Raw genomic sequence first — 23,793 nt, 5'->3', positions numbered from 1 at the left:
GCGGGTAGGCACAAGAAGGAGAAGCTTGCTTCAAAGTGGACTTGTCGAATATTCGACGCGCCTGCAGAACCGCGTTGCAATTAAACTACCATGGGACTTCGTGAATGGAAGGTACGTGCCCCACGTAACTAGCGGCTCAATGTGGATTAGCTAGCAGGTCGCTTAATGGCTGGACTGTTCTAGGGTCCCTGTCATGCTTCTCACCGCCCTAAACCCTGTCGAGATCGCGGCAGAAAAAAAGTCCCCTGGGTCGTAGGAACAATTGTCTTCCTCGCCCCTCGAGCTCTTCGCCATGTTGTAGTACATATCACCATCAACAGCTGGGCCAATCCCATATAAAAATTTCAATGAGTCTCCTTTTGAAGTGGAGCGCTATTCGCCCATACAAAACGCCTAATAGAGCCTTGCAGCTCTATCGAAACCCTGGGCAGCTACGCTATGCGTCGCTTTCTGCTATACACCGTGGCCTTCGACGCTCAGAGAGAGTCAACTCTCGGACCGACCGCGCAAAGAGGCCGGACTCTAAATCTCGCATGACCGAATCGCGCGGAAGGAATCGAACCCGAAATGATTTCGAATCCAAGCCAGATGCATTTGCCGATCGATTTAAGGGCGCAATTGGTGGACCTCGCGGTCGTGAGCGTCATTTCAAGCCAAAGAAGGCACTTCAGAAAATGCAAGAGCAAGAAGAAGAAGGTGGAAGGAAATCACGGAGCAAGCGCTTTAACGATCCCGAGTTCACTTTTGGAAAGAAGAGTCTGGTTTACCAGCTCAATCGAGGGGAGTTGAAAGACAAGGTGTCAAGGCTACTAGACAAGGATGGAACTGGTGAAAAACACCCTGCCTCGCCACGACCTGGCTCTGCCTGGAGGCAAAACTTTGGACGGGACTCAATGAGGCCTAGAAGAGAAGAAGGACAAGATTCTATGAGATCCATGAGAGATGGAGCTCGGAAGGAGCTCGAAGGAGGAGGCGCGGGACCTCGGAAACGGTCCTCCTATCGGTCAGAAGATGATTCATCCACAAAGAAGTCGACAGAATTTCCCATCTCCATACAATACACAACGGCGGCGTCACAGTTTCTGTTTGGTCGGTCAGTCGTAAAAGCAGCGTTGAGAAACTCTCGACGCAAGCTCTACAACTTGTATATCTACCAAGGTAGTAACAAGAAAGATACCAAGGATGACGAGTGGATTGTATCTCTGGCCCAAAAGAAAAAAGTCAAGATCAACCGCATATACGAAGCGGATCAGAGATTGTTGGACAAAATGAGCAAAGGTCGGCCGCACAACGGCATTGTCCTTGAAGCATCGCCTTTGCCCCAGCTGCCACTCACAAGTCTCGGTGCAGAATCGAGCGAGTCCAACGGCTATACTGTCTCCGTGGCACACCAGTCGAAGGAGGCAGCCGATATCAACGGTGCAGAGGGCTTTATACCCTGTAAGCCAGGTTTGGCCCGCCCGCTCGTACTTCTTTTGAACGAGATCTTGGATCCTGGTAACTTGGGTGCCATTCTCCGTACAGCTCGTTTCCTCGGCGTCTCAGCCGTTGCCATTACTCAGCGAACGTCATCCACAATAACATCTACAGTGCTCAAGGCGGCCGCGGGCGCTGCGGAGGAGCTCCGGCTCTTTACTGTTGAGGACCCTGTGTCGTTCTTGGACGCTTCTCAAAAAGCTGGATGGGCCTCCTTTGCTGCCGTTGCGCCAACTTTTGGATCCCGTGGTGAAACTCGTCAGTGGACACCGGATGCGATTGAAGACTCTAAGCCTCTCAACAAGGAACCTTGCATCCTTGTGCTCGGAAATGAAGGCAGCGGTCTTCCCCACGAGATTAGAAGAAAAGCTACCCACGAAGTGACGATCCCACGAATGCTTACGACAAGCTCGGTAGACAGCTTGAATGTGAGCGTGGCTGCGGCGCTACTCTGCAACTCTTTCTTTAGAGGTGTTAGGCAAAGGCATCCTTTGACTCTTACAGAGAAGTTGCAGGTAGACGCCCGCAAAGCAGACGGCGGCGAGGGCCTGTTTTGAGGACTGATATAAATGCCAATGCGAAGACAAAAATGTACCATCATGTATCATATGTACATCACATGTAAAACTAGTTAGAACACAACTATCCCAGCGCAAAAGCGACGTTCTCTTTCCACGGCTGTAACTTATTGTACATTCAATAGCTGCACATGCTTGTCGGCCGCACGGCACGATCCGAATTTTTCCAGTCCTTTACGACCTGGGCTGCCTCGCTGGCACGTCAGCCCGGCCACCCCTGCAAACCTTACATGGACCCCTGACACTGCCGCCCATTCCACTGAAGCTTGACATTTTGGGGCCCCTAGAACATGACGTATCTTCAACCTGTCACCAAGGCCCCAGCTTCCTCAAAGAAATAAAAATACAAAGTACCGTGCTGGAATGAAGTCCCTACAAGCTGAATGGAAATAAGTTTAGTCAAGTAAGTATTAGAAGAATGGAGTTTTTGTTAAACGGCGACAATTGCTTTGTCGCGATCAGATAGCATGCTTTATGTTTCTCACTGCAGGGTCACAGACATGGGGCCCATATCAGGTACACAGAGGGCGGTGAGATGTCAAGCGCCCGAGCAAGCTCCATCATGTTGCACGTTGCCCAGTCACCCAGCCACCGATTTCCCGCACCAACTAATCCCACGAAACCTCACAGGCGCCGACACCTCTGCAACTTCTCGACCACGGATCCAAACTATTTCAGTTTGAGTGACGGTAGGCTCTTTCAGTTGCAGACTGACGCTCCCACCAAATTTTCAACCTACCTCAGTCCTCATATTGTCAGTGAACATCGACTGACGTGACCACGAACAATCACTTGCACCTGGTACTCGGAGCTCAGGCCGGCCTCCCACATACCTCTAGCATTGAACCTTTGAGTCTTCTAGGAAATCCACGACGGGTGATTGGGGCCAAGGCTCTTTCTGGAGGTTGTCACAATGCATTCACTTTCACTTCTCCGACTTCCGTCCTCTCTCTTGCTTCTCATAGCAGCCCATGTCAACGCAAACGACCTAATGGCTATCCGCAAAATGCCACCCAGCCCCGGCGAGAAGTTGCTCCCTGAGGACCTAGCCTTCGCCAACGATGTTTTCGCACCTTCTCTTACACCCCGCGAGCAACTCTTAGCCGCCCGAATGGCTGATGATCCGTTATTTTACAACGCTTCCTACCCCTTTCGCCCGCCTTTCGCACAACACGGTTCCAGTGCCAGTTCAAGCTGGGAGCACTTCCGTCGTGCAGCCGAAGCACTTCATATCCTAGAAAGCAGGCAAGCCTGCCCTACAAACATGAAAAGCTGTGAGAACATTGGTTCCCCCAATAAATGTTGTATGAGCAACGAGGTGTGCGTTAAGGTAGAGGATGAGAAAGTCGGAAACGTTGCTTGCTGTCCAGACGGCGCTTCTTGTAACGCGCCGGTTGGGACTTGCCCAAGCGGTTCGGAGAGCTGCGCTGCCGACCTTGGCGGTGGCTGTTGCATCCCGGGATACATCTGTCAGGGTGTTGGCTGTAAGTCATTCGTGAGTTTTAGAACATGGCAAAAGCTGATTTCTTCAGGCGTTCCCAGTCCTCCTCCTGCTCCCTCTACTACATCAACAAGGACGACCGCAAATGGTGGAGGCGGTGCTGGTGGAGGTGGAGTCACTTCACCTGTACAGACCATCGTCACAACGTCAACGACAACACTTGCAGATGGAAATACCAGGACTGTAATCATTACAGTCACTGTAACAGAGAACCCAGGTACTGTTACCACGGCCAGGACTACAACCACCACGACCACCCCGACAACGACCTCAGGCAACACAGGCGCAGTGCCTCCTTTCCGGCCCACGTCCACCGCCTCAGGCGATGGCAACGGTAACCCGACATACACACCTTCTTTCTGCCCGACAGGTTTCTACGCCTGTGTAGCTCGCGCGGGCGGTGGCTGCTGCCAGACAGGTCGCGACTGCGCCACTACCTCATGTCCTCCCACGCCTTCTACCACTATCATCTCTAATGGCGCGACTGTGGTGGTTCCCGTCAGCGATGTGCCGGAACCGCGGACTACGGATACATGTGCGAACGGATGGTTCTTGTGTGGGGAGGAGGGGGGACCTGTTCCCGGGTGCTGTCCGAGTGGATATGCGTGTGGTACCGCGAGTTGCACCACCGTCTCAGCGACTAGGACGGGCGAGATACAGAAGCACTTCCCCAATTCTGGGCCGAAGATGACAGCATCCCTTGCACTCGTAGCCATCTCGGCTATTTTTGCATTGGTTTGAGCATGAATAGGATGCATTGGGCGGCGTTAAAGAAATGTATTGAATGACGAAGCATGCGTGAGTCGAAAGAATTCTCACAATCGAGATTTACACGCGTCGTTTGGCTTGTAAACGAATTGCATCAGTTCATGATTCACGAATGACAGTCCTCCTTGGAAGAGAGATACCCTAGTAATGAAAGCTGTTCACTTGGAGGCTACGCTTTATGCCTATCTTTTCCAGCAAGTCCATCACCTCATCATCTGACAGGCGACTTGGGTGATTTAAGCGATCTGGACGTGGCTGCTCTGCCTGCTTCATCCCACCATCAAAAACACAATACACTGTGGAACGTGAAAATCATGGCGAGAATCGTGTTTCTCATTACACTCATTTTAAAAGCTATTCTACTGGGGCTTTGCAGAAGCATATTCGTCACGGAAGCCAGACATGATTTTTTGGTGACAGAGGACCGAGATTAAATCAACAGCATGACGGCAGCAAACGCAATGGCACCAGCCACACGAAGATCTTCAGAGAATGTGCCTGCAGAGTTGGGCGGTGTGCCTGTCGAGCTGGGGCTCGCAGTGCCTGACGGCGTCGTGGGCGACGACGAAGGCGACACGGAGAGGTCAGGCTTCCCGTTGGCGGACATGACACGGTCCAAGATGTGAATGAGGCCGTTGTTGGTCCTGATTGGGATCAAGCAGCAGTCAGAATTTCGAGGTGCCTTGTCTTTGAGGGATGATCACAACTTACAAGACGTTGGGATTGATGACCTTGGCATCGTTGAACCAGATCTGGTCACCCTGAACCGTGACCTTGACCGTGATATTGCTTAAAGACACGAACTCCTGGCCATCGGTCAGGTAGTTGCTGTATGTCACCTGAGGCAGGGTGTGGAGCCTTTTTTCACGTGTGAGCACTACAGCCAGCGGCTGGTGGATAGATTAGAAACTCACAGCAGAGCGTTCTTCAGCTGGTCGCTGTTGAGGTTCCTCTCCGGATTGCCGGCGGCGGCGAAGGCCTCGGTGCTGGGGCCCAGGCAGGTGATGTTGGGCTTCTTGTCAAGCTCCTGCCACAACTTGACCTTCTTTAACGCATCGTCGAGGGAAGACAGAGAGCTCGAAAGCTTCCTGATCGTGGTGGAGCATATTCTTGGCGGCTCGAGGACACTTTCATTCTCGTCAGACTCGGGATCTTCCCCCTGATACGGATCATGAGACTCACGTGTTGATGACCTGAAAATAGCCACCATCCCACACGCCGTCAACGCCGGTAAGCTCTGCCGTCTGACCCAATCCAGCGCGCAGGCTCGCCTTGTCGCCGGTAGAACCTGTCTGCCTCACACGGAACTTGGGTGAGTTCAAAGTGTCTTTTGATATGTATAGCACTTGACCGTTAGCTTCCTCGCCAAATTGCTTAATAAGGGCGGGGCCTGGGCTTCGCAGGTTATAGAGGGTGTCCACGAGCTTCGTCGGAACAGTGAGACCCCTCGAGGCGCTGAAATCCGTTGTATTCAGGGCTGCAGCTAAAGTATGGTACTGAAAGATGCTTCGTAGTCGCTCGGTGGACAGCTGAGAGATGCTGGTGGCGTTGTTCAACTTCACGAACGCGGAGAGAGCTTCATTGTCCGGAACCAGGACAGTAGCAACATTCTTGGCATTAACGTTGATGATTCCTGGCGAGTCCTTTAAGAGCTGCTGAAAGCTCGAGAGGGCGGGATATTTTGAGAGCGCGTCTACAAGGCTTTGGCTGGAGATCTGGCGCTCTACTGGCTTTGATTGCCCAATTGCCCCCGATACGGTGGGAACTATAGAGCTGGCCACGGCCAACAACCAGACTTGAAGGAAATGCATGGCTGTCAAGATTGATTGTGAGTTTGGTATGAGTGGGTGGTTGGAGACAGCCCTGTGAGACGACGGTCGTGGGAGAACGGACAGGATGGGGAAGCATAACTTATAAGCTGTGAAAGCTGCCATCGAAGAAGTTTATCAGCCGCAAGGCTCTACAAATATTCATGGCTGAGCTACTGCTATCTAGCTGATGGTTTCTCCGCGACCCAAAAGCTTACTTCAAGTACGTTGTTTGCACATTGTCTATAACACGTACCACGCCAAACCAGAGCAGGTTAGAGACCATGAGGCCAAGGCGAGCTTGTGTGGTGTTACCTGGGAAGGCCAGCCAACTACCATGTCGGACATGAAGCCACTTGGCTTGTGGCTTTCAAGGAAGAAACGGAGTCTCAGTAGGAGGGTGAGACGTGCTTACGGCTGAGAGAACGGCATCTCTATATGTAGGTAACTTCCTTCGGGTATTCCTTCAGCTGGAGGCATGCAGACAAGAACCACGATGATAGGGTGAGTATGTCAGGTTGGCTGCGGGGAAACCAAAGGGCAATATTGGACTTGGTTAGCTGGCTTACTAGTGGCGTCGAATCCCGTAAAGTCTACCATCAGTCTGGACTCGACACCTCATGGGGTACATTCGCTAGCTCTTCTTTGTTTGGCTGCACTCCAGAGGGTTGTGCCAGATTTGCTGCCTGAAATAGCGAGCGAGAACGCCATAGAGCCCTGCAGTAGACTTGCTTGCCCAAGTGGCTTTAAGTAGGCACATTCAGCCTCATCTACTTTTGCATGTTAAATTATAGCAAACTTTCATACACAAAGGATTAAAGCTGTGTCGTTGGTCAGATCGGCGCAGCATCTACCATTTTGGGAATATCCACATCGACTAGGAAACCAGACCATGCCTCACGAAGTAACCTTATCCCAGCGTTGGCCGGCTCAACTCCGAGAGAGACAGTTTATGCAGATAGTTCAGCAGCCGAGACAGACTTTCAGTTGAAATAGGAGTCGCCGTTCAAAAATCCTGGAGTTGGCAAGTAACAACAATCCAACCTGTTGGCTTGGATACATTGGTGTCTGGAACAAACATCGAAAGCCTGTGACACGAATTTGAGTCGGTAAGTGAGGTGGGCCATGGTCAAGTGTTCGTCGGGTAGATGAAAGAAGAATGGAAATGATGCTATTGGCGGAATGCTGGAGTTTGTACGAATGAATACATGTCTTGAATACAGGTAGAAGGTAGCAGCATCCCATCCAAATAGTAGGGAAAGACCGGCGCGCAAAGAATTTGAGTTCAACAAACTCATTGTCGCAGCAACTGCCTTGGAGCCAACATCACATCAATGGGCCTGCAAGGGGAAATGCCCGTCTCACTGGACACCTTGGCCGTTTGCGTTGGGTGAAGTACCAACAGCAAGAAGTAGCCGATGTAGCAAACACCAAGAGTTCCAAGAGCCTGAGTGGCCCCATCACTGGGTTGATGTACCCAATCTGCACGAAGGCTTTCGCGCCTGCAACAAAGACGCGTTGAATAGTGGGATCGGAGAAGGAAGGGATGGGAAGAAACATGCCTTTGCTGTCCTGCAATAGGAAGTCACTAGTCACGTCTGTCTGCTGGACATGGGCCCAAGCTCCCCGCTTGTCGCCCGAGCTTTATAGCTCTATCAGTCAGTTGATGAGAGATGTTATGATCCTTGTCAATCTAATCTGTATTGGGAAGGATATTCTTGGCGGATCAACTAGGTGGTATAAGGTCCTCCTCCGGCGACGAGCCGGCTCGCAGCAAATCGAGCCATTAGATTTGCTGTGCCGCAAAACTCATTTCCGTCACAAAAGCCGGTGGACTAGCCTGTGTTTTCAACCAACATATCTTCCCCACGATAGCGATTTTTCCCAGTCATGACGGCAAGAGATAACCCTAGCCGATCAGAAATACGCAAAAAGGGCATAGCTCAGTACAAAAGATCCAAAAGTTAACCCGCGACTCCTTCCCGTTTGACCATACCCATGCGCCCACCCATTTGATATTACACAAAGTAGGTAAGGTGCACACTTCGGATATGTAGGCACAAGGCAGGAACAGAGACCATGCAGTAACTGCTTTCCTTGGCGTCGAGGCCATCATGGCTCGTCTTCTTCGTCTTCCCACTTTTCTGCCGTCCGACTGTTTTCCTCTCAACTCTTCACTTCTCTACACACCACATCATCACGACTTACATCAACAACGTCTTACGGACCGCCCACTTTTGATACCCATCTTAGAAACATAAAACAATTCGGACTGCTTTCTTGTCCAAGGACTTTTTACCTACACGCCCTACACCAGACTACGAAAATGAGACACACAACTATTCTTTCTGGCCTTGCCGTCCTTCTTCCCTCGGCAGCCGTTGCCTATTCCACCCCGAACATACTGGACGCTCGCCAGAACAACAAGCCCCCTTACCAGGATGTAGTGTGCAAGCCCGAGACCAGCGGCCAACTGCCACCTTGTGTTCAGATTGAGAACATTGAGGTTGCTTGCAAGCCGAACGGCACTAGCTCCATCTACTACGAGGCACACGCTCAGTGCATGTGTGGTGGCTCGTTCTTCGCCGAGAAACTTGCCTGCGAACGCTGCCTGTTTGTTCACGGCTTACGCAGTGAAAGAGACCTGGCCTTTTACAGTGGTGTTCTGTCATCGGCTTCCAATGCCCTTTGCACCGGCACGCCCACTGCCGCCTACGCCGCTATCTACTCGAGCATTGAAGTGGCCGCCACACCCGTGACGACGGGCAACACTGTTACTAGTGACCAAGCCGTCAGCAACACGGCCATCTCCCTGTACTACACTGCAAGCGGTCCCCAGGGCCCCGGTAGTATCTCAGGAGCTGCTGCGAGTGCAACCAATACCGGCGGCAGTACTTCGGCACCCACAACTACCCGCGCAGTTACCAGCAATGGAAGCGGTTCCACGACTACTTCCAGATCAACCGGCACTGCTTCTGGCCAGGCTGCAACAACTTCTACCTCTGGTAGTGGTGCTATGCCGACCTTTGTTGCTGGTGGACTTGTCGCCGGTGCAGCTGGCTTGGTCGTCATGGCGGGTCTATAACGGATGAGCGATGATGTTGAAAAGGGGTTGCTGTTGGCATGCGGTTCTGATGGGTGGGATTAATGATTACCATCGAGGCTTATTAATGATTCAAGTAGTAATGAGAATTGCAGTGGTTCACTCTGATTGAGCTTTGTGTCGAGACTGCTAGTCCTGTTCTTCGTGCTTTGGATACTGTGCCCAATAGCACGCCAATGTTGTCCCCCACCTTTTCTTGGAATAGACACTCTTCCAATGTAGTATCATTAGGATGCACTCGGGGGAGAAGCAGCCAATAGAAGAGAACTGCTTGGATTACTGGAAACATTTTGTTCTTAAGGGAGCTCTCTTGCTATTTCGAGAGTCATGACGGAGCTATGTAGGTCCATTGGTTGGCTCGGATCGTTTCCATCTTAGCCCTCCAGGTTCTCACGCCAACCCACTTGATACCAGCACCAGACCTGGGACACCCCCGCCAACGCTCATCCTAGTCGAGCCGAATCATCGCATATAAGTTAAACTCCAGTCCTCCTTGCTACTCAGGCAGTCCCTCTTTTCTACCTACGAATGCCTTTTTTACGTCGATTTCCGTACATGGGTTTTTACTGGGGCATGTGTTCGAAGGGCTTCTCCAGGTGCTCCTGGCAGAAGGGCAGCTTGCCGACCGTCCAGATTTCAGTGTCCTACGAACTCGAGATTAGCCACGTCCTTCAAGCATAATGTCTCCGCTCGGATGAGTCGAGATTATATCTCTCTGGAGAACGCGCGAGCACACAAGAGTCGAAGGCGAGGGGCCGGGTGCGACTTACGGGCTTCAAGTTCTTCTTGATCTCAGAGTCGAGAGTACCACCCTTCAGAGCAATGATTTCAGGAGCGGCATCGGGATCATGGGCAATAGGAGAGCCGCACTCAGAGCAGAAGATGCGGTGGACGGCCTTGCCTGAGGAGCCCTTTCCAGCCCAGCTCTTGGTGGGGCCGTTGATGGTCAGCTTGTCCTTGGGAACAACAACGACAAGGGCTGCCGAGAGTCAGCGACAATTTACCGCAAAACATTTCGGGCGGATCAATTGGTTCATTCGCAACCAGATCTGGGTCACGAAGCGTTCGTGGGGTTTCCAGGTATCACTCACAGTAGGTGGAGCCGCTTTGGCGCTGGCAGTCATCGCAGTGGTCATAACCAGTGATGAGAGGAGCGTCAACGTCGACCTTGTAGGTGACGGCCTTGCAGAGGCAGTGTCCAGACAGAGGCATTTTGAATGGTGAGTTTTGAGCTTGAGAAAACTTTGTTTTTGGCTTCGAGAAGAGCGATCCTAAGATGTTGGCAGGTAACGCAACGCAGCGAGCTTCGACACGGGCAATGCTGCAAGTTGATTACAGACGGGGACGAGCCCTTTTTGTCTTTCAATGGAGGGGGCGGGGTAACTGATCTGATGCCGTTGCAGGTTTTAGCAGGTGGCTCCCCGACGCTACCTTGCGCGTTGACCTCTTTATGACGACGTCACTTACCGTATCGAGAGATACCCTGGAGTCAAATCGGATGAGCGGATGGAGTGGCCGGAACCGTGAGCTGGAAGTTACCGATGGCGAGTTGACTACAAACACACAACTTGAGCTACCGATATCGATCAAGGACTTCTTGCGATGGCGTTTCGTTTGTTGAAAGAAGTAGCAAACGAAGCGATGCAACCAACGGGCTATCAAGCACCCTTATATACACGCGTCTGATCCTCTGAGAAGCTTCAAGGATAAGCACGTCTTGTCTACGTGCCTGTACCTAGGTCTCAGCCACAACTCTCGACGTGGAAAGAAGAAATTGGCTTGAACAGCTTCGGGGAGCGATGAGGAGAAGGGTCCACCAGATACAGGAAACGTTTCTGTCAGCGCTGCAGGCTGCGGCGATCTTGGAATCCTGTCCTATCCTATTCGGCCATAGGATAACACATCCTTGTTCACGGCAGCCAGACAGGGCGGGAGGCAAGCTTGCTCAACCGGCCCCTTTGAGGGGACATTCCAAGGGCAGCTGCAGCACGTTGGGAAGCCCTCATGGCGCTGCTATTCCTATTCAGTCAGTCAAGCATAGTACGCTTATGTCTCGAACTTGTACAGACAACCCCGCGCAAGGACACGGAGCTCGGATCAGAAGGAGATCAAACTGTTGGGTTTTGGAATATCGGCGGACAAATCTCTCTGCCAAGCTCTCCCACTCAGCCCTTTTTTCATTTATTTATTTGTCATCTGTTTAGTATTTCTTGTCCCATGAAAGTGGAGGATTTGTGGCATGGCTCGTTTACTTTCACGTCTGTTTTGCTGAGAAGACAGGAATCCAGCTTCGAAAAAGGCTGTAGGCATTCCCACGAGCAACAGCCCCGCCCTGATGACGGGACGATTTGGAATTCGATGCGGGGCCCGCCTTAGCGCTGCAGCAGCTTCCCCGGTACCTTAGTATAGTAAGCACCCACCACTCCAGTGCAGTAAGGCGCTAGCGTACGGCACCTCGAGTCGAGGTCAAGCCAGGCTGATTGGGAGCTGCTCGCTGACCCAAGTGCATTCGCGAGAGTTTCGCAAACTGCTCGCAATGGAGGAACTGGAGCTACTCGATGCGGTACGAGGCGCTGTTGGCAAGCTGCCAAGCTGCGTTTGAGGGGCGTGTGACGTTGCCCAAGCTCTCTAGATCCCCATCTAGCAGCTTCTCCCTTCTCCAGTGAACATCCCCCCGGCCTCCCGGGAGTCGGGGAACCAAGCACGGGCGGGGAAGCGGGCACGCTGGGCAAGCTGGGCAAGCTTCATTCTCAGGAAAAACTGCAATTCAATTTGATATCCGCGGGCGGACACGCGAGGTCATTGGATGACTGCTGTTTAACCGACTGGTCAGACAAACTCTCCGAATTGACAAATTCTTTTGAGAGACGAAGAGTTCAGATCGAAAGCACGATGAGTCAGGACACGGACATGGCAGGGTGTAAGACTACACTAATCTGAGCTGCCTCTTTTCCTTTCTTGCCAAAAAAAAAAAAAAAAAAAAGACAGCTTGTCAGACCAGGGAAGGTAAGGTAAGGGGACCCCCATTCAGGTGAGGGCAGGCATCTTGGCCAACCACTCTGTGATTCGGCGTCACCGCTCCCCCCTCCCACTCGGCGATCCAACGAGAATCCCACCGGAATTGCTCCCGCCGGAGGACCAACGCGAATATCAAATATCTCAAATACTGCCTGTAACTAACGAAATGCAACTGTAGAGCGCTCCACACTTGTAATTGAACTGTTTCTGGTTGGCGCACTAAAGCAAGCGCAGCTGGACTGTACCGTGACCGGGAGGTGCGCAATCTGTCACAGGGAAAACACCAATATAGGAATCTGCGGGCGACCTGTCAAGTTGATTTTTTTTTTGATTTTTTTTTTTTTTTTTTGGGCTCGCCCTGTCTTATCTTTTCTGGCAGAAGCTTCCCCCAATGGTGACGAGCCACGGAGGCATCTTCGAGATTAGTAAACGCTGGGAGATGCAAATCCCGGCACGTCAGTCGCATGTTTGATCACCGTCGACGTACGTGAAGTCTAAGATTGACTGGAGATGCTGCATGTTTCTCCAAGCAGCTGTTTCGAAACGGTCTGAAATCTTTTCTTATTTTATTTTATTTTATTTTGGTAGCCCCTTTATTTTTCCCGCCGCCCTCTCTCCCTGTCTCTCTCAACTCAACCTCTCCTCTTCTCTTGTTCTGATCTACGTGTACATGGTCTTCCCCGTCTTGTCCAGGGGGAAGAGTTCATCTAAACCTGTGAAAAGATGTGATCATGCGTGGCGCTTACTGAGTGGATATAATTATTTTTGGCTTTTTGCGCGGTTTCAAAAGGCCATGAGCAGCGGGGCAACAGCAGAAGACAAGACCCAGGCCAACCCCGCGCGTAGGATAAAGTGCTGCAGGCCCAGCAGCTCGACGCTTCCCAATGCGAAGCGGTCGGCTAGGAACGCTTGCAGAACGATGGACCTGTATGCGCTCCTCTTCCCGGGGTCCTTGCTGGCGAGGACGAAGCCGTCCATCGAGGATATGCGAAAGTCGCGAATGTCGACTTTTTCCACGCCCTGTTGGGTCTTGGAGCTGGCTGCGGTGACGCTCGAGGTAAGTGGCCGCTCAATCCGCTCCGGTCTCTGCCGCAGGGACCGAATGGCCCTGAAGTAGACAAAGTCCAGCAAGCTTGTCGTACGCAGGGGCGGCGTCGGCTTTTTGAGAATGAGCTTGGGGAGGAGGTCGGGACGAGAGATGTGGATTGTGCAGTTGTCCTGGAACTCGCAGCAAACAGCCTCCAGATCATGAGCATAATGCACAAAGCGGGTGTAAAAGGCGGGCGTAAGGATCTTGAACTCAAGCTCTTCAGCTTGCTTTGGCCGCCTTTGAGCCACAGGCGAAAGCATCACCTCGGCTGGGGCCAAATCAGCTTCAATGCCGGAGGGTATGTACTTCACGGCAATAGGAGCGGAGGACTGCTCGACAAGATGGCGAAGGTATTCCCGGAAGAAGGGCTCGAGACCCCGCTCCGCCGCGTCTGCATGCCGACCGATGCTTTGCTTCAGCGGCTCCGGGCGGTACCATACGTGCAGGCTGCGGCGGAAGAAGAGTATGGCAGCCTCCTTGACAATGCGGGGGAAAGTCACGAAGCCGACCCACCACCAGCTACACAGGAAGAAAAGTTTCTTAAAGGGAGACATGGAACCCGGGTCGATCGCAGGGGCGGATGAGAAGAGGCGCGCGATCAGTTTCGTGTGGTCTTTGGAGGACTTTAAAGTGATTGTAGTGTCGAGGTTGGGGAGGCCGTGGGGGCCATTGCTGAAGAAGTCGACGGCTGAGAGGGAGTAAGAGCCTTTTCGAGAGTTGAAGGGGGAGACATGGAAGTCTTTTGGCCACTGTTTGGTCATTCTTGCGGTCGACTTGTTGACGGGTTGCTCGCCATTACTTAAGGCTTCACTTGATTCCGCAGCACCTCCGCTGACGCGTTGCTCGGGCGGTATAGTGTCTGCGGGGAGGAAGTACATCCTTCGCTCATCAAAAGTGTTGTTCACTTCGAGAATCATGGCCCTCAGTTCCTTGTCTTTGGAATAGAGGTACCAGAACGAGACGGGATTGAAGCTGTAGCCCAGGAACTTGGCAGCCGTGACGAGATATGCGCAAGGATACTCGGCTGGATCCGCGCCCTGCGTTGTGTTAGTAGTGTGGCCTTTCAGAGTAATAACTTCAATATACCTGAGACCTAAGATATGCGTCCAACTTTCCCCTCAGGCCGAGATGGCCATTCCCTCTCTCGAGATAGTCAGCAGGGTTGACGTCGAACCAGCCTCGCTCAGTCTCTGACGCCAACGAGATCCACGACAGCCAGCTGCGCTTCCCTGTCCCGCTCGAGACCATGCCCGCGTAATTCCCTTTCCAGCCGACCGGGATGCCGACGACAAGGTACGAGTACGCGAACTCGTGTTTCTCTGGGAAAGTCCTCCTATGAGTCGTTCTGGCTGGTATCAATAGCGGCCTCATTGACGTTGTCCACTGAGTTGCACCATCCTCCGTCAGGCTTATGATGAAGCGTATAATCTGCAGAGCTATCAACCCAAGGGCGAAGCCAGGAATGAGGAAGATTTGCTGCTGGAGGGTTCTTGGGTTTATATAATCCGCGACCAGGTCCGCAACGGCATGCTTGTTTCGCCATGCCGAGAAGGCGAGTAGGAGGACGGTGTCAAGCCAGCCTCCGAAGAGCGCATAGTAGCTGAGGCCCGCCAAGAGGACGAACGGCCGGAACGACGCCGTGTCAGTTGTCCGCATCTTCTATGGATATTTGCGGAAGATCCGGGCGGGACGGGCTGGATGCGATGGTGGGCCGGGCCGACAAATACGCGCAGGACTTGAATGTTGCCCTCAATGGGGCCTGAGAGTTTAAGATAAGAAAAGAGTCATAGTCTCACATTGGGGGGAAAGTGCACGGTACATAAACAAGTTGCATCAAAGGGATTCGCTATCGTGGATAGTGGAGTGCGATGAAGCTTGATCGGGTTCCTTTTTACCAGATCTGGCTCTGGTTCTGTGGAGGAGGTCGGGTTATGTGGGCCGATGCACATGTTCGTTCGACGGGATCAAGACACTTTGGACGTGTTAGAGAGTAAGAGTCCGACCGCCTTTTAGTAATCCATGAGATGACTCCAGCTAGCCCGCCGGACGCGCCTGTAACAATTAGCGCATCGTGGAAGTCTTTATCCCTTGGCTAGTCATCTCAAAAGTCATGTATCTTTGTACTGGGCAGGTTTGACATGAACTTGAATTGATACTGAGAGACTATGTGGGTGTAACGGAAGCCAAAAAGTTGACAATAATTACAGATGACTAAGAATGGAAGGAAAACCAACTGTGGCAACACAACGGCGATGCAACACCGAAAGCATGTCAGCAGTGAGAATCACTTGGCCGTCAGCGCTTCCTTCCAGGAGGCCGCTTTCGGATTTTAGGGGGGGTTATCCAACCAGCAACCTTTATGGCCGAGCGTCTAGAACCTAACCCCAGCCACATCGCTATCGCCGCGTGGCGTAGCAGGGCAAATAGCAAAATTAGAGACAAGAAGAAAAAAAAGACAGGTAAGCTGAAGCAAAGCAGCCTTGCCGACGACAGACTGATGACAGGCATGGGTGCGCCTCACCCCGCCAAATTCCCTCCTGCCCCCCTTCGCCTAGGTGCACTTGCGTATGCAGGGATTGCCGCCCCTCTTCCCTCCGCCGGTTGACTCAGGTCCACCGATTTTGCCATCCATCCCCGTCCATCGTCTTCCACCACCATATTTATTCCGTCCCATTGTCCACTTCAGCCCGCCGAACCAGGACCTTCCAAAAACTGACGCAACAAAAAACCCAAGGGTCCTGAACTTCGACTCAAACAAACCTCAAAACCGTAACTCCACCACAAAACACCGACCAAAGCAAAAGAACAAAATCACTTGTTCTTTTTTTTTATTCGCCCGCACAAGCAGAATCAACACATCTTCACACAACCACACACACGACACCGCCAAAATGGATGACTGGGACAACGTCACTAAGATCGGCTCCAAGGCCCGTAGCGGAGCGTCGCAGAGAGAGACCGTCATCAAGGGAAAGAGTGCTCTCAACGCTGCCCAGCGCAGCGGTTCCGTTATTGGCACCGAGAAGAAGTACGCCGCAGGCAATGCTGTATGTGCTCTCCCCTCACTCTCTTCTGCCTATTCCTGAAATTCACGCGCTTGACATCATGAACCCGCCCCTCCATTCCCCACTCTTTATGATCGCATCGGAAACAGCTTCAGCCCACGCGCATCTAGAGAATTGAATGCTAACATAGTTTTCAAATAGTCCTCTAGACCTGGTGTCGAGGGCCAGCGCCTGACAAAGGTTGACCGCTCCGACGACATCATCAAGCCCAACACCGTCGGTAAGGAGGTCGGCGATGCCATCTCCCAGGCGCGCCAGAAGATGGAGCCCAAGATGACCCAGAAGGACCTCGCTACCAAGTGCAACACCACCCAGTCCGTCGTTGCCGAGTTCGAGCGTGGCGCCGCCGCCCCTGACCAGAAGGTTCTCTCCGCCATGGAGCGTGTCCTCAACGTCAAGCTGAGGGGTAGCGACATTGGCGCCCCTCGCTTTGCTAAGAAGAAATAAGCTACTCATCCACGATAGGTGTGTAGAGCTCGCTCGCTCTCTCGATGGGTTTCTTTGGGTGGAACGCATGAATTGGGATGGAGCGGCGGATTATGCGCGGAGGCGAAATAGAGCGGGGGATGCATGCGGCCCTCGCTTCCGCTTCCGCTCGGGAGTCTGGTCTTTGGAAGGCGAAAAGAAATTTGGTCTTTTTTCACGACCCGGCTGGTTGCATAGCATGAACACAAGACTGAAACTAAATGTCTTGAGGCTGGCTCTTTATGAAGGTTACGGTTCCTAGACGTTTTTACAGCACAATAGATGAGTTGGCGCTCAAAGCCGACGATTACACTTTATTCTATTATTCGCAACTCTCTAAATGTCGTGACTCGCAATGCTTGCAAAATGGTTTCTTAACAACCTTCTCCCTCCGTGGTATCATCCAAACTCCGAATTCAGAAAAAACAACAACCAAACACGCTCTGCCATGCATCTTGGTCTGAATCAGAATCATCCCCTTGTGGCTAACAACTTCACGCAACTGGGTATCTCATCTACACAGAAACCCTCTTGACTCTGGCAGCGAGCTCAGCATCGTATGGCTTGCGTCGCGTCTGGATCACAACATGCTCCTTGCCACCCACGCTGGCAAGCTTGAGCCACTCCGGTGCAATTTCGTTGGCTAGTATACGAACCGTGTCGATGCCCTCTTCCATGGGCATAGGTACTCTCACAGAATCCTTCAGCTTCTGCTGTAGAACCTGCATGGTGAAGGACATGACAGGCTGACCGGCCGAATTTGACGAAGCAACAAGCATGGAGATAATGGCTGCGATGTCGCCAACACGATGCAGTGCTCGCTTTCTTGCCATTTCAGGACCAGTGGGAAGCTCGATCTTGGAGTTGGCTATCTCCTTTGCTCGCAGCCTGTCGAGCAGACTCATCTTTGGGTTGATCGTCGCAGTTTTGGCAACCTGGGCTTTGGCCTCCTTTTCTTGCTGCTTAATGACGATCCCGTTCTTAAGCTCGGTCAGGGCGCGCTGTCCCTTGGCCAGCGCTGGATTTTGGCTGATAATGTTGTGGCGACGAGTGATCTCTGACATGGGCAGATCGTTGAAGCTTAGGTTTTCAAAGCAGACATCCAGGTCTGACATCTCATCTGTGGCCCGCTCATCACAGAGAATGTGCAGCTTCTCCTCAAACTGCTGGCACAGCTTTTGCGCGTCGATACGCCCAGAGCCCTTGGTGAAGTCAATCTCAAGGCAGAGCTTGCCACGACCGTAGTCAGTGACAATGAAAGGAGAGCCAAGCATCTCCAGTTCCCGTCCAGCAGGCTTCATGTCTTGGATGGCAATACACCTCCGGATATCGTCCGTGGTAACCTTTCTCTTTCCCCACGTCCGAGAAACATGAGGGGTGATGGCACTGATGTCGAGGGGAGCATTGCTGTTCTGGTGTGTAATCTGAAGCGAAACAGTCTTTAGAATGGCGCGCTGCAGGTCCAAAAGCTCTACTAGCTCGGCTGGTAGTTGTTTGGTTGCCGGTTCTTCTTTTACACCTGATTCGGTAGGGGCGTTGCGCCTCTTCGACCGTGCAACTTTTGTGTTGGCCTTACGTCCTTCGGTCTTTGCTTGAGAAATGATGGTTGACTTGCGAGTCTTTTGGTGGGCGTCGGCAATCGTGGACTTGGTGTTCTTGGGGGTAGAAGAGGTGGTCGGAGTAGACTCGAGTTCCTTCTTGACGGAGACGGGCTCGTCCTTCCAGCCATCTTTAGAGATCCGCTGACGCTTTAACGACTCAGGCAATGGTGCAATGCGTCTGGAATTTCTAACAGGCAAGCTTGTGTCTTCGACAGGTCCTGCCTTACGCTTCCTAGAAGATGGCGTGGATGGCGTGGGGAGGGGTTTGCTGGGAGAGTCCTCAGTCTTGATTGAGACTTCCGCGGTCGAAATTGTACGAGAGCTGGGCAGCTCAATGACAAAGGCCTTCTTCACGGTGTCGTCTACTGGAAGGGCCTCAACCTTGGAGACACGGGTGTACTTGCTCATGCAGTTGGAAGCTGGCGGCGCGGCAGGCTTGACCTGTCTGCGTGGAGCGGCGCGAGCCATGGCGACGAGACGTGCAGCTGCCGTCTTGTTGAGAGGTATTGAGGAAGGTTTAATTCAGTCGACCGTGCCGTCGATAGTATGTGGAGAGCGTGGGCTAAGTCTGGGGACTGGAAGGTATGATAGAAGTTCTTAATTAGGAAGAAGTTGGAACGTTAAGCTGCCCAGGAAGTACCGACGAATGTGAAGAGGTTTTGTATATTGGAAGGAGAGTGGGGAGGTAAAAACGATGGAGCATGGATCGCAGGTACGCGCCAGGTCAGGGGCTACGGACGCGACTGACGCGTTTTAGGAGCTTTTTTCACGATGCAAGGCGCGTTAAGTGGTGGGGCGCGCTGCTGTCCTGGTCCGTGCTCCCGTGACTGGGCAACGTGGGCGACATCCTTCCCAAGGGCCTGGTGAACGCATAGATTGATTTAGGAAAAAAAAAAAAAAAAGATTAATAAGTTTGTATCTTGGCAACTGTCCTTTCACATGAAGGATGTCATAATCGCCATTTTTGGCAACCACTAATCGAGGGATGCTTGCATCGAGTGCTTTTCTCCACGCGCCGCAACTTATAAATCAACCTTCCAAACTCGAGCTTTTATTTCGTTTGGCCTTGTAGGCACAGACTCAGCAGATATCTTACTCGAGAAACCTGCGGTCGGGCGGAGTCACACCTTCCAAAAGGGTCGAACCCCAGAAACGCACAAAGTTATCTTAGTCATCTAAGTTGTAAGCGTCGATTTCCATCATAAGACAAAATTTTGATATACGTGAGTACAACCACGCAATTATTAGCAGTCCTAGGGTAGCCTTCTACTTCAGCTAACGCCCTTTTTGTTGCCATTACCATACAATGCAGACTAATACATTCCTATTGTTGTGCCAGCCTTTCTTTTGTATAAACCCTCAATGTAAATCAAATCACTTTTCCATGCCTTGTTCGCCTAAGACTCCCGTGATCATCCATATGCTGATTGTACATGTTGATGGTAACCCTGTATCGAACAGGAACCAGGTGTTGCTCGAACCGCTTGATTTTGGTCCAATCTTGGGTTGTCTAGTGACGAATCGATGACTGCCAGTGCTCCGCAGCAAACGAGACGGGACTTGGTGGTGGCGGCGCAGGCACGCTGTAGTCCTGTTCCTGAATCATGTGAACGGGCGTCGCTGGGCGGTGTGTGGTTGAAGTCAGAGTAGCGTTCAAGCTGGTAAAAAGGTCCTGGCCTGTCATCAGACGAAGGTTCCTCCGCTGAGGAGGAATGGGGAGAGGTGAAGCAATCTGGCTGGCGGGCATCTTGGTAGAGGAGGTTTGAACACCTATCAAGCAGTGTTAAAAGAGAGACACAACTAGTTGACGCTTCGATCTAGAATCCACGTACCGAAGAGGATGGGTCAAGGTGGCCAAGTCCGGGGAACAGATGGGTCTTTATGAAGATTTGTGTGGATATTATTGTCCGATAGGCCTTGAAAAGACTGGGTTGATGCCGAAACAGTCAGATGGAGTGTGGAGCGTTGACCTTGGTGGGAAGCGTGTGGTGTTGTAAACGGAGCGTGCCAGGTGTGGAGGGAAGTGCAGATGGCAGAATATTTAAGCTGGATGGTCTGGAGAGAAACGGCTGATGGGGCAAAGAGCAAAACAGAAGAAAAAAAGGGTGCGACAGGGTGTTTGTGCGCGATCCGTAACAGAGATTTCACAATTCCTTCCTTGTATCGTTATCCTCAGGGCTAAGCAAGTCGGTGCGCAAACACGGCAAGGGGGGTGGAATGCTTGGGCTGAGAGACCCAACCGAATGGTCGAAAGGCGGGCTATGAGCAGAGCGAATCGACGCGAGGCGGGTAAGGTTGCAGTAGCCGGGAGAGAAGTCCAACAGAAGCGTGGGGAAGAGAATCAGGGGTTGAAATGGGAGATGAGCAAGACTGGGGGAGGAAAGAAGAGGGTCAGAGACAAGTCAAACAAAAAGAGGGCGAGGAGTGCGGAGCTGGCACGCAGAAACTTTGGCAATGTGCAATGTCGCAATCTAATAAGAGCTATCCGTAATGAGTGAGGAGCTGACTGGATGGATGACTGTGGACTGGCACTGGGACGAATGCGCAAGCAATGTCTCAGTAGATGGCCGGACTTATTTATGATTTTGAGCCACCGTCTTGTCCAACGTACCCGGACTACCTCGATACCTAGACTTTCACCAAGTACCTTACGTGCAGCAGGGCAGAGTGATACCTTCGTCGGGGTTCTCGGCCAGCAGACGGAAAGGGCCCAGGCTTCATGTTGTGCCGCGTCTTGTTTTATTTTTATTTATTTTGGTTGTGTTGTGCTGCTTGCTGTGTTGGCTAGCCCCAAACAAGCTCCAAGATGATCCCCCGGCTTTGATGGGGGGAAGGTAGAAGGGAGGAATGTTCCATGACAGCTGGGGGTCAAGGGTGGATATGTACCTTGACTAGGATCAGGGCAGGTCGGGGACCGGATGGGCTGACCGTTCGGGTGTTCGGTGTATAAGAGAAGGAGCGTCGGGAAAATGGGGGTAAATTATCCTGGCGATACGACACGAACAATAGAAGTGGATAGAAAGGGTAGAGGAAGTAGACTGCGTATATTCGGAGTATTCTGCTTCAGCTCAACTTTGTAGCTGCATCGGTTGTCCATTGCGAATGCAATCGGCGGTTGAATATGACGATGGGACGGAACCCAGCATGACATACTACGTAGGGTACGAGCAAACTGAAGACGCAGAGAGGGATTCCCTGGTTCTAAGCACCGCACGCTTTTTCTTTACCGCCATTCACCTTGAATTGTTCCCCGTGGGCCCGTCCTTCCTCTCGTCTGCTACCTTACGACCGAGGCAGCCACGGCAGTCATGTTTGCTTATGCCGACGCGGGAAAAATTAAAATAAAAAAATAACTCCACGTCAGCCTGGGTCTTGTTCTAGGGTGAGTTTCGAACCAAACGGATTGAGAGGACGAAAAGTAAGGCGTAAGAGGAAAGACCCCATTCGCACAAGGTCGTCCCATCCGCCGGAAGTCGGAACACGTTCCTAATGCCAGGTTCAATCGCCTTACTTTACTATGCTGTAAGGTAGGCAGGCAACAAGGCAGCAGGTATCGAGATCGAGAGTGCCTAAAAAGCTACAGCTCACTGCCTTGGTACAGAATGCAATCCATCTCATCTGACATGGCACTTGTCGGATGCCTATCTAAACCTTCTCGCCCCTTTCATTGTTGAGAATGCATCTGGGGATCATCGACCTTATCCCCAGACCAGTACTATGTAACAGGGAAGCTACCGCCGAAAAGGCACAGCAGATCCAGAACCGGCTAGTTTCAGCCATCCCTGTCTGATTGCAGAAGCAGAATGAAAAGCAACAGGGCCACACAGCCAGTATATTCAGGAACCGGCAGAAACCACAAAATAGGGGGAAAGAAGCCCCAATTGTCAAGCCCTGTTCGTCATACACATTGACTCCGCGACTTAAGTATCAAACTCACATCCTCCACCTGGTGTGCTCCTTTGTGAATGGTAACACCTTCACACATTTGATCCCTGCCCTAACTGTGACTTTCCGGTACGTACATCAGATGGTTTCCGCTTGGTACGTAGAACTGCCACTTCCACCCTCCCTGGAAAAAAACGGGAAGGATAGGTACCTACTAGTACACCAGCACACAAAATTTTTGGAAGGAACTTCCCTCTCTGAGCTCCACTGACAGTTACGCAAGGGGAATGTGGGGTTCGACTTCGAGGTGGGTGGCACCTCACATTTACAGTTTGCGGAGAAGGCCGCCAGTTGTAAGGAACCCCCAATGTCATACATTCCCAAGATTCCGGGGATGGAGACACTGTTGTCCTCTCTACTGCTTTCCAAGCCGGAAACACATACCGGCCACGAGGTAAACTGGCAATCCTCTCAACAATGAAGTCGGTCTCTTTAAGACAGGACGTGATTACGGTGCATTCTTCCTTTCAGTTGGAAGGCTGGCCATGATAGGCAGCGTCATCAGACAGATCAAAACAAAGCAAGACGTGGCATCCTACCTCCTCCCTCCAGCCTTTACAAGCAATACTAGACACTCTACGACTGATGGCCGCGCTTCTGTGGCACAGAGAATTCGGCAAGTCATTGTGAGCTTTCTTCAGGCCTTGCTCGCGACTTCGGCTGAAATTACATCTCTTGCACTGATGCTTTTCGGATACAGTGGCCCACCCACTTCATTTTCATTCCGCCACGTTTCCTTAACCGTCCGGTGGTTCCAAAATTGTCGGGGCGTTTCCATTGTGTCCAAGACAAGGGGATACAACCACTTACTAGTATCCGTCTCCTTTCCGTAACGGATGACCCTGCCCGTTAGCGTCACGACGCAGTCCATACTTGAACAAGGCCTAACAAAACACGGAGACCTCATTTCATCACCATGCCACAGTTACGGCTGCACCACATATCCTGACTTTTATTGGGAAGCCCAAGCCGATGCAGCAGGGGTATTAGCTTGACAGTCGCCATTTTCTCAGCTAAACTATGCCACTGGAAGGGATTCGCGCTCATATAACAGACTGCTTTAGCCTACCGGTCTTGGTCGACTAGTTCCGGTACGTTGGTCTTCCCATTAAACCAGCTCATACTTCGTCATTACACTTTTATTGCAGCCTGTCGTACTTGTTGCAGGCTTCATGACCTCTCGGAGACGACTGTCCACAGAGCCGGAGTTGCGGTGTGCGTCTCCTCCCTAGTCTTTTAGAACTGACTGGCCGCCCCATTTCCATTATGGTTGCGGCTCGGCAGCCATCCAGCGCCTCAATGCCACCTTTTGGAGAAGTGCTGGCACCCAGACTGGAGTGCGTAGCTTGTAGCACCCTGTGATAGGCACACACTT

General features: G+C 51.9%; 9 protein-coding genes across 9 annotated transcripts; 4 read left to right on the top strand and 5 right to left on the bottom strand.

Moving 5' to 3' along the window:
* Positions 1 to 347: 347 nt before the first annotated feature.
* Positions 348 to 2,033, top strand: CTRU02_200367 (SpoU rRNA methylase; the record flags this gene model as incomplete). Its single annotated transcript, XM_036718370.1, has 1 exon — positions 348 to 2,033. One exon carries the CDS (start codon positions 348 to 350, stop codon positions 2,031 to 2,033), a length of 1,686 nt encoding a protein of 561 aa, XP_036589370.1.
* Positions 2,034 to 2,967: 934 nt separating this feature from the next.
* Positions 2,968 to 4,296, top strand: CTRU02_200365 (uncharacterized protein; the record flags this gene model as incomplete). Its single annotated transcript, XM_036718368.1, has 2 exons — positions 2,968 to 3,538; positions 3,587 to 4,296. 2 exons carry the CDS (start codon positions 2,968 to 2,970, stop codon positions 4,294 to 4,296), a joined length of 1,281 nt encoding a protein of 426 aa, XP_036589369.1.
* A 457-nt stretch (positions 4,297 to 4,753) lies between these two features.
* Positions 4,754 to 6,134, bottom strand: CTRU02_200366 (beta-ig-h3 fasciclin; the record flags this gene model as incomplete). Its single annotated transcript, XM_036718369.1, has 4 exons — positions 4,754 to 4,967; positions 5,035 to 5,181; positions 5,238 to 5,450; positions 5,506 to 6,134. 4 exons carry the CDS (start codon positions 6,132 to 6,134, stop codon positions 4,754 to 4,756), a joined length of 1,203 nt encoding a protein of 400 aa, XP_036589368.1.
* Positions 6,135 to 8,457: 2,323 nt separating this feature from the next.
* On the top strand, positions 8,458 to 9,216 carry CTRU02_200364 (uncharacterized protein; the record flags this gene model as incomplete). The annotated part of the gene is made up of 1 exon (XM_036718367.1): positions 8,458 to 9,216. The coding sequence occupies one exon, from the start codon at positions 8,458 to 8,460 to the stop codon at positions 9,214 to 9,216; it is 759 nt and encodes a 252-aa protein (XP_036589367.1).
* Positions 9,217 to 9,797: 581 nt separating this feature from the next.
* CTRU02_200363 (DUF636 domain protein) lies at positions 9,798 to 10,446 on the bottom strand (the record flags this gene model as incomplete). Its single annotated transcript, XM_036718366.1, has 3 exons — positions 9,798 to 9,878; positions 10,005 to 10,213; positions 10,326 to 10,446. 3 exons carry the CDS (start codon positions 10,444 to 10,446, stop codon positions 9,798 to 9,800), a joined length of 411 nt encoding a protein of 136 aa, XP_036589366.1.
* A 2,589-nt stretch (positions 10,447 to 13,035) lies between these two features.
* CTRU02_200362 (uncharacterized protein) lies at positions 13,036 to 14,998 on the bottom strand (the record flags this gene model as incomplete). The annotated part of the gene is made up of 2 exons (XM_036718365.1): positions 13,036 to 14,379; positions 14,429 to 14,998. The coding sequence occupies 2 exons, from the start codon at positions 14,996 to 14,998 to the stop codon at positions 13,036 to 13,038; spliced, it is 1,914 nt and encodes a 637-aa protein (XP_036589365.1).
* Positions 14,999 to 16,233: 1,235 nt separating this feature from the next.
* CTRU02_200361 (Multiprotein-bridging factor 1) lies at positions 16,234 to 16,854 on the top strand (the record flags this gene model as incomplete). The annotated part of the gene is made up of 2 exons (XM_036718364.2): positions 16,234 to 16,389; positions 16,549 to 16,854. The coding sequence occupies 2 exons, from the start codon at positions 16,234 to 16,236 to the stop codon at positions 16,852 to 16,854; spliced, it is 462 nt and encodes a 153-aa protein (XP_036589364.2).
* Positions 16,855 to 17,387: 533 nt separating this feature from the next.
* Positions 17,388 to 18,941, bottom strand: CTRU02_200360 (uncharacterized protein; the record flags this gene model as incomplete). The annotated part of the gene is made up of 1 exon (XM_036718363.1): positions 17,388 to 18,941. The coding sequence occupies one exon, from the start codon at positions 18,939 to 18,941 to the stop codon at positions 17,388 to 17,390; it is 1,554 nt and encodes a 517-aa protein (XP_036589363.1).
* A 1,042-nt stretch (positions 18,942 to 19,983) lies between these two features.
* Positions 19,984 to 20,220, bottom strand: CTRU02_200359 (uncharacterized protein; the record flags this gene model as incomplete). Its single annotated transcript, XM_036718362.1, has 1 exon — positions 19,984 to 20,220. The coding sequence occupies one exon, from the start codon at positions 20,218 to 20,220 to the stop codon at positions 19,984 to 19,986; it is 237 nt and encodes a 78-aa protein (XP_036589362.1).
* Positions 20,221 to 23,793: the final 3,573 nt, after the last annotated feature.

This window comes from Colletotrichum truncatum, assembly GCF_014235925.2.
Source record: "Colletotrichum truncatum strain CMES1059 chromosome Unknown Contig_0001, whole genome shotgun sequence".
Classification (NCBI taxonomy): Eukaryota; Fungi; Ascomycota; class Sordariomycetes; order Glomerellales; family Glomerellaceae; genus Colletotrichum; species Colletotrichum truncatum.
Note: the sequence above shows the minus strand (reverse complement) of the source record. Positions and strands in the feature narration are given on the sequence as shown.